At 31.3% G+C, this 13,064-nt stretch overlaps 1 protein-coding gene across 1 annotated transcript; it reads left to right on the top strand.

Moving 5' to 3' along the window:
* The first annotated feature begins 5,258 nt into the window (after positions 1-5,258).
* Positions 5,259-7,062, top strand: LOC129303746 (protein LHCP TRANSLOCATION DEFECT). Its single transcript, XM_054943253.1, has 2 exons — positions 5,259-5,574; positions 6,699-7,062. The coding sequence occupies exons 1-2, from the start codon at positions 5,272-5,274 to the stop codon at positions 6,951-6,953; spliced, it is 558 nt and encodes a 185-aa protein (XP_054799228.1). The 5' UTR covers positions 5,259-5,271; the 3' UTR covers positions 6,954-7,062.
* The last annotated feature ends 6,002 nt before the right edge of the window (positions 7,063-13,064 follow it).

Raw genomic sequence — 13,064 nt, 5'->3', positions numbered from 1 at the left:
AGCTTTCATATTAAAAAAAACATATAATAAATGATGGTTATACGGTTATCTAAATAACTGTCATTTATATGACAATATATGATGGGTAAATAATTTATCCATCATTTAAAGTCACAATAAATAACAGGTAAATTATTTACCCATTATATATTGTCATATATTATGGCTTTAAATAACATCTATATAATTTACTCGTCATTTATTTGTCTCATATGGCTCAACTTGCTGTCAAAATTTTATTTTAAATGACAATTTATAACTATCATTTATTGAGGGGACTTTAAATGTCAACCATATAAATGACGCGTATTAACTGTCATTTATGGGCTAAAATAACTATCATTTGTTTCTTTTTGTAGTAGTGTGAGTATGGACTTTTTTCAAGGGAAAGTCTATGGAGCACTCTAAGTAAAGTTGGTTTTCCACCCAAGCAATCTCAAGCAAGGTTTTAAATCAAAATCTAAAAATACGAACCATTTTTCAACATTAACTATGGGTTGTTATTTTTTTTTCTTATTTGAAAATTGCTAACCCAAAAACATTATACTAAAAAAGGTTTAGGATACCAATTGTTCCTTCAGAAAACTTCCAAAGTAACATTGCTCTAACCCCAGTCAAGATTGTTCAGCTAACTATCAATGTTAGTCAAATGTTGTTAAAGGGCAAAATTACACTATTTTTGAAACTACTATTCTGAGGTAATATTGCGCTGATTAAAAGATAAATATACTAGTTGTATCTCATGAAAAACTTTCAAGACAAATTTTCCCTTCAACCTAGGTTTTTTGCCATAGTGTCAAAGTTATAAACCTCCTTAATTCTTACAACAAAAGAATCTTTATCATCTCTTCCATGATGTAATTGCTGAAAAAGCAACAATTTTTTGAAGAAACTAGAATGTCTCAATTACTTTGTATATAGGTAAAGGTTAGCCCTACTAATTGCTTTGCTAGGAAAGCTCTTGAGATTACTAATAATTATTGTTACTTTGATCTTCCCCACCTTTAGTAGGATAGAGTTGATGTCCAGTGTATTGTTACAAGTCATGATCTATCCCCTTTGTTTTGTGTAACTTGCTGTTTTCAACCCAATTTTGAATATTTGAATGACAAAATGGTATCTCATGCTTCCAAATATATTTATACTCTAATTCAAACTAGTTGTGTTTGGTTTGACACAATTTTATTTATTAAAAAAATTAGGATCCCAATTGTATTGCTTTTTATTTTAATGATTTTTAAATGAAATGGTAATCCATTTAGATTAGTCCTATGATTACCAGAGGTTTTGGTTGAGTATTAGTTTAATAAGGTGATAAGACACATTATTTTCACACATTTATTAGCTTAAAGAGACCATTTTACATGCCTAAATAAGTGTTCATATGCATTCATATCACATTTTTAGTACAAATTAGCCCAAGTGTTGAATTATATGCATTAAGAGTATTTTGGTAATAAAATGCACCTTTTTTACAAATGTGAGGTTAAACTTGGTAATTATGTCTTTTAATGTGCTAAGATGATTGGTCAAATTAGTTTTTATTGATTCATCTTAAGTTGAGAGTTTTTAAGAAGAGACACACTTTAAGGTTATCTCTCTAAGGAGTTTTCATTTAACTTTTGATTCTAGTTCAAGTGTGTACTTGCCTACATTTGTGTCTTATGAGATATTTACATTCATATTCCCTCAGTCACTTTAATACCTAGGTTGAATTAAATTTTTCTATTCGAGTCCAATTAAATAAATGTCACACAATGATAAATTGATTATGTGATTCAATTGTGACTTAGGTGAATTAATGTAATAATTGAAGATATAATTTAAGGCAGCCAAAGAAGGTTCTAAAGGGAAAAAGTGGCATCACATACACATATTTGAAAGGGTACAAATTAGGATTAGAATAGTACATTGTATTAGATCAAGTCTAACATTGGAATTGTCACCATTTCCCTTAAAATTTAGAGGTAGTTTCAACCATGTGGACATTTGGTTGAAGACTACAACCACTTGACAAGTTTTCATCACTTTCTATCATTTTTCATTAAGCCAATTCCATGCCTTAAGCTCTTAGTTCAAATTCTCTCTCAATTTTCCCATCTTTAAATTTTTCTCTCACTTTCTCACTTGTTCATCCATTTACTCACCCAATCCATTACTCATATCTCTCTCATTTCTTCACCAAATTACACAAGACCACTCTTATTATCTTCCTTATTCTAATTTCATCTTATCCATAGATCTAATTAAGGATTCAAGCTCTCAAATCACCAACAAAGAAGACAAAAAGGCAAGGCCTTGTTGCATTTTACCTTGAAGCTTTAAAGATGATGATAAGAGGCCAAATTTCTAAAGGAATCCTAGAGGGGTGATGGATGGAAAATGAATCAAAGCGTTACACATGGCTAAAACTTTCTATTCTCTTAGTTTTTCTCATTTGAATTGATGATTAATTCCTTAGTCCAATTTTAATTCGTCGTGGGTTTACATTTCTAGTTGAATTTATATTGATGTAATAAGAAATACTTGTTTGGTTGATAATATTCTTTTGATACTTATGGTTTAATTTAGTCATCATGAGTAAAATGCATAGTTTTGTATTTTACTATTGATGATTGTCTTGCTTTACTCTTACATAGTTTTGTAAATAAGGTTAAGACACAAAATAAGACTTTACATAATTTATGGTTCACTCTAAAACCAAACTAGGAAGATAACCTAAGGACATTGGTTAATGACTTAGGGAATAAGACTAGTTAGGTTAAATTTTCTAGGATAGTTATCATAGAAAGCATAATTCGTCTAAGAGGAGAGTGATTAACACTAAAGCCACAATTAATGAGAAAGATAATATAATTCTTCCACAATCTAAACTCCAAGATTCCATTTCATTAAAATGAAATCCACTTCACTTACACACTTGGGAAATTTGTCCACTTGATAACCTCATAGTGGAATTAAGCTACTCACTAGAGAGATGACTTATGAGAGACCATGTATTTCTGAGGGTTACACCAGTAACGGGAATTGGGAGGTTGATTAGAGCTTAGAAGTTGACTCCTCGATTCATTGGTCCTTTCAAGATTTTAGGAAGGATTGGACTAGTTGCTTATAAAATTGCTCTATCACCACAGTTTTTTAGTGTGCATGCCATGTATCACAACTTAAGAAATATCAACCTAATCCTTCACATGTGATAGAACCGGAGGAGATTGAACTCCAAGAGAAGTTGACCTTTATGACTGAGCCAAAGCAAATGCTAGATGTGAAAGAGAAGGAGTTGAGGAACAAGACTATATGATTGGTTAAGGTTTTCTAGTAAAGCATGGCTCTTAGTGATGCTACCTAAGAGGCAAAGGATAGAATGAGGCAACAGTATCCTTACCTATTTCCTTAGGTATGTATTTATGTGCTTTATAAATTTTGAGAGTAAATTCTTAAAAGGAGAGGAGAATTGTAACATCCTGAATTTTTTTAATCTTGTGATTAGTTGCTAACTGAGGGTAAAGTGGTAATTAGTATGAAAATAAAGATTTGGATAATTACTTGATAGTGTGACTCGTTGAGATGTTAAATGAACAGATACGGGTAGAAGGAGTGCATTAGGGGTTAAAGCAAATGCGCGTGGTAAGAATTAATATCACTGTCCTACACGCCACGACTTGTATTGCATGCTTCGCGACACATAGACCAAAACATGGCTTCTTAAGTCATGAAATTTGAGAAATTTCAGAGGAGAGAAATTGAGAACACACGAGAGAGAGAAGAGAAAAAGTGTTGATCAGCTAGGGCAAGCTATTTCAGGTCATTGGAAGGTGCTTCGAATCGATAACTTAGCAAGTAAGCTATATATAACTCTTACCTTCCATTCTACACATATTTTTCTAAAAATGAGTTATAGAAAATTGAATCAGTGGAGTTAAAGGTTCTCGAAAGTTAAATTAGAGTTTTGTGACTGGTTTAAACCTAAACGGTAGAGCTTTGAACCCGTAGGCTTAGTTTTGGCCCTAAGAGAGAGAGATTCTAGGGCAAAATTGTGTTTAGACAAAGTAAGACCAATTGAGTAATGTAAAATAGTAATCGAGTAGTAATAGACCTAGAATGAATACATGAAAAAGAATTTACAGTTAAATATAGCTCTAAGTAGTAAATATGTATTTTTGATAAAAATCGACCTAATGACTAAAATGTGCCAAGTGTGGTTAGATTGGCATATTCTTCATGTGAGTTGAGAAAGGAAGCTTCTGATAAGCTGTTGTAGTAGTTGAAATCCACGGGTAACCTCTCTAGTTACAGAAGAGTTGAAGTAATCGAATAACTTCTTTGTTTAACTGTTTATTGTAACTGTGTGTAAGTTTGCTATGTAATACATGAAACTATTTTGAACTAAGCATATCTTATAGCATTGCATGGTTGTTGCATGAAATGACTTGTGATTGAAATAAAGCATTGAAATATATGATTTCAAATGATATGTAATATATATTTATATATATAGAAGTTATGTGTAAGAAAGTATATATAGTGGTGATTTAGAACTTATGTGGTTCGGAAAGCATGATCATAAGGGTGGGAGTTCACTTCAGTGGAGAAGAGGTGATAAGACCATATGGCATATTCTCCTTAATGCCCGACGGAGTGCGGTGTTCAAGAACTATACCTTCTTGGTACCTTTTAAGGTGCAACGTTGGAGAAGATCTCCTTACTGTCTATTAAGATGCAGTGTTAGAGATATCAGACTCCTTAGTGTCTGTGTGATACGATGTTGAAGTCAACGACATCCCATCGTATCTATTGGAAAAAACTATAGTCTAAAAATGAGATAGAAAACCTTTGGGCCAAGTGATTCTATTAATAAACGCGAGCTCAGGGCCAATGATATTGTACATTGGTCTAAGGCTAACCTATAATTTCGTGTCAGGGTGATTTGAAGGTTCGATGGACAGTGATCATACTATGAAATGCTATGTAATATAATATGTTGCACATGTAAATTTTGGCTAACTTTAATTTTGACCTCAACCAACTTGAATTTTGCGTGAATTCATGTTTATAAATTAATTTTGCGCAAATCATAACTTTAACAAACTCAAAATCGAACAGGCAAAGAGATTTTTTTAATAATTAAAATTGTTTGCTTATTTAAAAAAAATTGATTAAAAATTAAATTAGATTTATTCCTTAACAATACAACAATAATTTAGCAAAACCGCGGGTAATTTAGATGAATTTACACGTGTGGATAGAAATGTGAGATTACGGTAGAAACAGATGGATAGCCCCTGTCATCTATTGAGCATCTCAACAATGGCTTCTATCCCCTTCTGTACTGCCCACCAAACCATTTCTTCCAAACCCCTCGCTTCCCCTGTCTCCTTCGCAAAATTGGATTCTCGGTTTCTCGCTTTTACAACCAAAGTCGGTTCCCTCAAACTCACCTCTGGAATTGGACCCTCCAATGGCTCCAGAGCCAGGTGCTGGTTCAAATTCGGTAAAAACGGCGTCGATGCTGAAGGAGCTGGAATTTATGGCAGCCAATCCCGCGATGATTTCGATAAAGATGACGTTGAACAAGTGAGCACCCCAGAATTCTTCCGATTTTGATTGCTCTATCTGGTTTTGTGTCGCTGGCTCTGGCTTATATGGAAATGATTTCATAGATAGTCATCGTTTTGATATTTTAGGTATTCATAGATGAGTACTGACTGAGTAAGGAAAATGATGTTGGTTGTATAGAAATTTTATGGTTGTGCTTCTGCTAGGCGAAGGGTTCTTCATTGCTGGCTTGCCGATTTGCATTATGTGAGATTATCATGTGAAAATAATCTCGTTTTGCTTTACAAGCTTGTGTAGCATGCGGAAAGATCAGGCGGGAACCTGCGATTATTTTCGCTGAATAAGTTATAGATAAATAAGGATAATTTTGATCACTTAGATTTTTTTTTCTTTTTTTTTTTTTTGTTCCCTGCACAAATGGAGGATTATGCATTGGTGACATGCAGTATTGGGATTGTGAGAGATTAAGCGTGAACAATCTCTTTTTTTTTTTTTCAATTTCATGTGAAATGCAGGAGGAAAAGTTGTAGTCTGTAGTCCTGAAAAACATGTTCATGCTTCTATATCAGAGTAGGTTTATATCTAGAATTGGATGAATTAGCTCTGTTTTCTGGAAATAACTGGGAAAAAAATAAAAGGAAATGCCATAGATATATATAATGGAGGACGCACAGCCACACCACTGAAGATAGATCAGTATTTTTTATCTTGTTTATCCGCCTGCTGTAGAGCTGGACGTTTTAGGATTTTAGGTTGGGATTTGATATGAATCTGAGATCAATGCATCCTCAAATCTCTTGTCCTCTTCCCAACCTATGCTACATAATAAATCGAGAACATTTATAGCCAAGTTATTGAAATTATTCAATCTTTTGCGTCGATTTTGGATGGGATTGTATATATGAAACAATTAGCATGCATGTAGATTTTTTCCTTTCTTAATATTTTTCACTACAATTCTCTTAAATCAGTGCTGTCCATCTACACTCCTCCATATACGCTGTACTGAAAACAAAGATGTTTATCAGGGTCTTCCTAGTCACTGACTTTTCTACTTGTTCTGTAGTCATTTTTGTAGTGTTCCATTTGATATGATAGTGATAAGAACTTAATTATAACATCTCGGATGTTATCTTTCCCAGTACTTCAACTACATGGGCATGCTTGCTGTTGAGGGATCATACTCTAAAATGGAGGCTCTTTTAAGTCAGGACATCCACCCAGTGGATATCTTGCTTATGCTAGCTGCCTCGGAGGGTGACAAGCCGAAACTGGAGGAACTCTTAAGAGCTGGAGCCAAGTATGATGTCAAAGATGCAGAAGGACGAACGGCGCTTGATAGGGCCAACGATGAAATAAGAGATTTCATTCTTAGTTTTTCAGTCCAGAAGGCATGAATAGCTTGTTCTCTGTGTCACATAGCTATTTATATTGTGTCATTCCAACTTTGCTATATAACTTTGTATCATTGAACCCAATCATTAATTAGTCTACAAGTTATGAGGATATGGTTGGCCTAACTATTTCAATCTAAAAATTACGACTCCCTTCGTTCTTTGTATCAGGTAGAAGTCTTGTTTGGTGCTTACTTTGTATAATTTAATGAAGCATTTACGAATTATTTTTAAAAATATAAGTTAATAATTATATGATTAAGGTATAAATCTGCTCTTTTAATATTTTTCTTGGTGCGTTCATCATTTCTGAAATCCTGAAATTGGAACAATGTTACTCAATTTGTTAAACTTTTTGTCAATTTGAAAGTTTGAATGCTCATAAATAAGGAAAATTGTTAAAGCACAAATAAGTACTTTAACAAGTAAATTTATTGTAAAAAAAATTATTAGCCTCCAAAAATTACAAATAAATGCCAAAGAATTAGTATAATCTTTTACATATACAAAATACCAAAATGTAATTTAAAAAAAAAAAACCTTAAAAGGGCAAGTAAGTGTACCTAAGGTTAAGAGCAAGATAGAGCCCACAATCTTCCATTTAGAGAAGATTAGAAGTGCTGACAATGCTATTAGGTTACAAGGCTATTGGCACCAAAAATATCATTGTGAATAATCATTTTTTACCAATTTGATCTCCTATGAGCCAATCATCAAATCATTGTAGCATGTGAATGTGCTAATAAGAAATTAAAATTCTTAATTTTATTTTAATAATATTTTATTAAAATATTAATATTTTAATATTTAATAACTTAAATATAATTATTACTTACAAAGTTCAATATAGGAATTTTTTTATGAAACTAATGGAATTAAGGTTAAATAATTAAATTAAAAAAATACTTTATAAAATTAAAAGATCAAAATGAAATATTGCGTAAAGTTAAAAAAAATTAAAAGTGCATTTTAGCCTAATATAAAAGTTCTCTAAAATTTAGGATTCCTTCTATAAAATTTAAAACTATGTTAATATTAAAATAAAAATATTTTTAATTAATTATCACTATAAAAAAAAAGTATTTAGTGGTGGTTTAAATAGTTACAAATGACCTTAGTAGCAGTTCACCAAACTGCTACTATATAAAGTGTAGCAAGGTATATAGTACCATAGACAAAGTGCTACAAATCATGTAGCAGTTCGTATAAACTACTACGCCAAAACCAAAATGAAGTCTATTCCAAAATTTTGTCCATTAGTTTGAATTTTTGGCACAAACATGGTAACGATTCACTGAAACATTATGATATGTGAAAATTTCAGAAATTCTATTCCAAAACATGGTAACAATTCGAATAATGGTTCTTGAACCACTACCTAATTTGAAATTTTAAACTTTAAATTCATTATGCTTAACCATCATGTCGGTCTTTTTAACAAGGATAAAACTACTCCTTTTTTTATAATTTGAAGGGAAACATTACTCTACTTGCAAATTGAGGACACTAGGTGCTTCTCTGTGAATACTTCAAAGGCAAAAATGACCTTTTGCCCTTAAAAATAATGATATAGAAGATTTTATTAGGTTAAAGGGCAAAAGTACTGTAATATCTCAAAAATTATTTCCCTAATTAATTAAGCTAATGAAGGATGATTATGTAAATTTAAATATAATTGAATTTGAAAATAGTTAAAGATAACTAACTAATAGGTCTATTGGGTTTGGTTTTAGTTATTGAATTGGGTTTGAAAGTGAATTAAGCCACCTGAGATCAAATTGAAGAGAAAATCAAAATTTAGCCCACTGTGCATTATGCTGCAACATAATGCACTTACGCTGCAACATAATGTCACAAATCTAATTTAAGAAGGCATCTACATGTGTGAAAATGGAAAGAAAAAAGATGAGAACAAAGGAGCTTCTGATTCTCTTTGCTAGGGCATGATTTTGCTGGTGTTTTAGAGAGATTTAAAGCTTCTAAACATTAAAGTAAGCCTCCCCTACCACACTTCTTCCTCTCTATGCCATTTTTAAATTAGGGTTTGTAGTTGGAAAATGATTTTTGAACCTTGGGAGCCTTGGGTTCAAACCCATCAACTTAAATAGAGTTAATAAGAGTTATTTAAGTTATCTAAACCAAAAGAAAGCAGTTTTATGTGTCCATGAGAGTGGGCTCTCAATTATGAATGAATTTGTGAATTAAAGTGCCATTAGTGATAAAGGTTGGAGTTGTTGGAAGCCACTAATGATAGTATATGGGTTTAATGAAGTCAGTTAGAGCTAATGAAAGTTAATAAATCTAGTATGGTGATTAAACTCAAGAGTTGAGAGTTTTGGATAATTAAAGTGTTGAAACTTGAGAGTTGGAAGTGAGTAATTTGTGATATTGATGATGATTTTGGTTTGTTAGATGATATATTAGTGATTATTTAAGTTGAGAGCTAAATGAAGTTAATGAGAATTAATGAATTTATTGGATATGAGATTAATCATGTAGTTGAGAAAGTTAGTTATTAAAGTATAAAATTAGATGTTGGAAGTGGTGATTTTGATAATTATTAGTGATGGGTGTTAATGTTAATTATAAACTAATCTTATGAAGTACCAATAAGCTTGAATTTAACATGAAAAGAAAGTTATGATTGAGGGATAACCTTTGACTTCTTAAAGATTTGATTATTTAATTTGTGCATTTACTTGGTTAATTGACTATACGTGTGTGAAAAAATTATTTAAAAACCATGATATATTTTGTAAATCTATATTTAATATAAGTTGTGGCAATATGAATAAATTTATATGATGTGATGAAATTAATGTGAATGAAAATTGTGAAGATGTATGTTATGTATGATTATTGTTGTGAGTAGACATGAAAATGTGAACTGGTGATTATGAAAGAGGAAGATTGCAAATTTGAGATATGTGTTTAGGATGATTGTGTTGTGATATTGATAAGCATGGTATGATGATTGATGTCTAAAATTTTCATGCTACATATTGAACATTTGTGCACGGCATAATCATATGAGATAGGAGTTTATATATAAGGAGAAGAGTAGATGTTGTAAATTCACATGATATTGACGGCTTACCATTAGAATCAAAAGCTAGCTAGACTACCAACCATTGAAATCGGGGAGGTAGTCATTGTCCCATTATTATATAAAGATCATCATACTTGTTCTTTAAAAGACTCGTACCTAACTAGTCTCTACTGATTCATGAGAAGGTTAGATTAGGAGTACAACACCCCATAGTTGTTAATATTAGAAGAAACCATGTTGCACAAGTAAGTGTAGTATCCTTGGCCGGGTAGCTCCTCAGGAGTAGAAGACTTAGGAAGTCTAAGTTCATACATATAACCCACTAAATAGCCATCAGTTTCATGTCGAAGATATCAAGAGGTTATAAAGTTGGCATTGATAATGCATATCATATTCCAACCATATAATTGTTATTATTATGTTGTGACATAACTTGACAAGGGCACATGATTATTAATATTATGACCCCATATATATTTTGATGCATATCATTATATGGCCATATGGTTGTTATTTTTGTAGTCTTACATGTTTCATAAAGGGTATATGATTGTTAGAGTTGTGAACCTTCCATGCTAAATAATCTAATGTCAGATGAGTACTAGTTTTGTGACTGGATGAATTACATGTTTTAATGTGTGAATGCACTTTATTTGATTATGCTACTTGCATCACTATGATTAATTAACAAGCATTTGTATAGGCTAAATTAATCTTAGTTACTAAGTCGTTGTACTCACTCCTTATTTAACATTTTACAAATGCTAGCTCTAGTCAAGACAAGGGAAAAGCATGGTTTAGAAATCAAATTTCTCACTCTAATGCTTCAATGACTTTTGATTAATGTGTAATTATTATAATAATGCTAACTACGATAATTATTTTGATTTCTTGCATGCATATGTAATTGTTTGTTAGTGTTTTAGTGCCCTTAATCAATTTGCATGAGTTAAACATACTTCTTTAGGTTCCAAAATGCTTGTGCAAGTATGTTTAAGGTTGTTTTGAGGGTTGTAAATGAATATTTTAATAATTTGAATGATGATGACCTCCTTTTTTGCTTTTGATGAGATTGGGGTTAAGGATTAAATTTGTGAAATATGTGATATTTGGTTCTTACAGTGTGTTACATAGGTTTTCCTATGTCTATTAAGTGTGGTCTAAGTGTTGGTCTATGCTTTTAGCACTTGGTGTGAATTTTTGACACTCAAGTTGTGGTTAAGGGTGAAAAAGTGCTAGTTTGCATTTGTGTGTCTAATTTGTGATTGGGTTAGAGTTTAGTGATGAAACCAATTTCATTAGTTAGAATTTTAAAAGAGTTCTATGTGAACACTTAGATCACCTCAATTTAACATTGAATAAAAATTTGGTGCACATTAGAATTTTGGCTAAAAAACTTACCATGATAACATGTTGCTATCATGGGTTTTACATTTTACATCTTAGCATAAAATTTTATGCCGTAGCATATTCTATCAAAAATGATTTTAGTTCTTTTGACCCTAAATTGATTTATTACCTTATCTAATATGATTTTCACGCTTTTCATATATGCTTCTACTCTATTTTGGATTAGTTTATATTTGATTTCAAAGTAAGTTATTAAACTTGAGATTTCAACTTTAAAATATTTATATTTTAAAATAAAGTTATTGTTGGATTGTGAAGTAAGTATTCTAATATTTGTTTTGAAACCTTTTAAACTATAATAGATTTTGATTTGTCTTCCTTCTTACTATGGTTAGTCTTTTAATAACTGGTTGAAATATACAACTATGGTTTCGTAATTGTAAAACCGTAGTTGTCATGGAGGTTTCGGCTAAGTGCCAAGGTAATAAGGAAAATGTTACAAGTGCTCAACAAAATTTTCTCCTGGAGCACCAAGTATCCTTAAGTGAACAAAGATATAAGGGTATCCTAGAACTTGTTTTACTAAGTATAGAAATCCTCATCTCATTAAATTTAACTGATATCCATTAATGTTGACAGTTAAAAAAGGAAGCAAACATAAAGATGCAAAAATACTCATAAACTTTTTCTCCAAGAGCTTCTAACATTTTTAAGTCAATAATGATGCATAAATACCAATTAACTTTATAAAATAGGCTAAACTTCCTCGATGTATTAATTTTTATTCTTAGAACTTCACGATTAATGTCAATTTAATTTAACAAATTAGAGAAGATTAGAGATAATAATTTAGGTCAAATCAAATTGGCCAGCTCAAATAAGACTAGAAAATCTTGGGGCCCGAATAGCTCAAATAGGCCAATAATTTGGGTCAAGCCCAATTAGCTAGCTAGAAAACCTAAGATGTTAGAACTAGGTTTAGCTATATGACCTCTTTTATAAATGTTAATAAGTACTTATGCACTATTATTGACTTAAAAATACCAAAAGCTCGTGAAAAAAGTTTCTAGGTATTTTTATACCTTATATTTACTTCATTTTTTTTAACGGTCAAAGTTAACAGATGTCAATCAAATTTAATAAGAAGCAGATTATTGCACTTTTTGAAAGAAATTCATCGGTACTCATGCACCTTTATTCATTTAAGAATATTAGGTGCTCTTGGAGAAAAATTTGCTTGGTATTTTAACTCTTTAACCTAATTTTATTTTATTGAATTAGTGCAATTTTATTAAATAAAGTATAGATGAGATAGTACTTCTAGTCCATGTAAGAATTTCTCTTATCACCAGTTGCTTTTTCATCATCGTATGTCTTCTTCTCTTGTAAATCTTTAATCATTGACCATCTTTTCCTTCATCATGTAAGCTAAGAAAAACTTAAGGGATCAAATCGATGAATAAGACATGTCTAAGAGAATTGATTGATAAATATTAAGCTTTGTGAACATGTAATTTTATTGCCACTACAAGTAATTTCCAAACATGGAGTAGATGTCATTTTCCCAACCCTTTAAACGGTAGAAAATATTTCACACAACAACCATACTGATCGACAGTTAGAAAGTTATTCTCATATTTGAGTAATCTAAAAATTCTTAAACATTGAGAGTAGATGTCATTTTCCCAAGCCTTCAACCTTGGCAAATATTTCAT

Source organism: Prosopis cineraria, unplaced genomic scaffold (genome assembly GCF_029017545.1).
Source record: "Prosopis cineraria cultivar Desert tree isolate PC_DT_omini unplaced genomic scaffold, ASM2901754v1 PC2, whole genome shotgun sequence".
Taxonomy (NCBI): Eukaryota; Viridiplantae; Streptophyta; class Magnoliopsida; order Fabales; family Fabaceae; genus Prosopis; species Prosopis cineraria.
Note: the sequence above shows the minus strand (reverse complement) of the source record. Positions and strands in the feature narration are given on the sequence as shown.

Excerpts from the sequence above, each read along its gene's own strand:
- LOC129303746 (XM_054943253.1), top strand. The coding sequence starts at position 5,272 with ATGGATAGCCCCTGTCATCTATTGAGCATCTCAACAATGGCTTCTATC. Across the intron at positions 5,575-6,698 it reads ATAAAGATGACGTTGAACAA|TACTTCAACTACATGGGCAT; the intron begins GTGAGCACCCCA and ends TATCTTTCCCAG.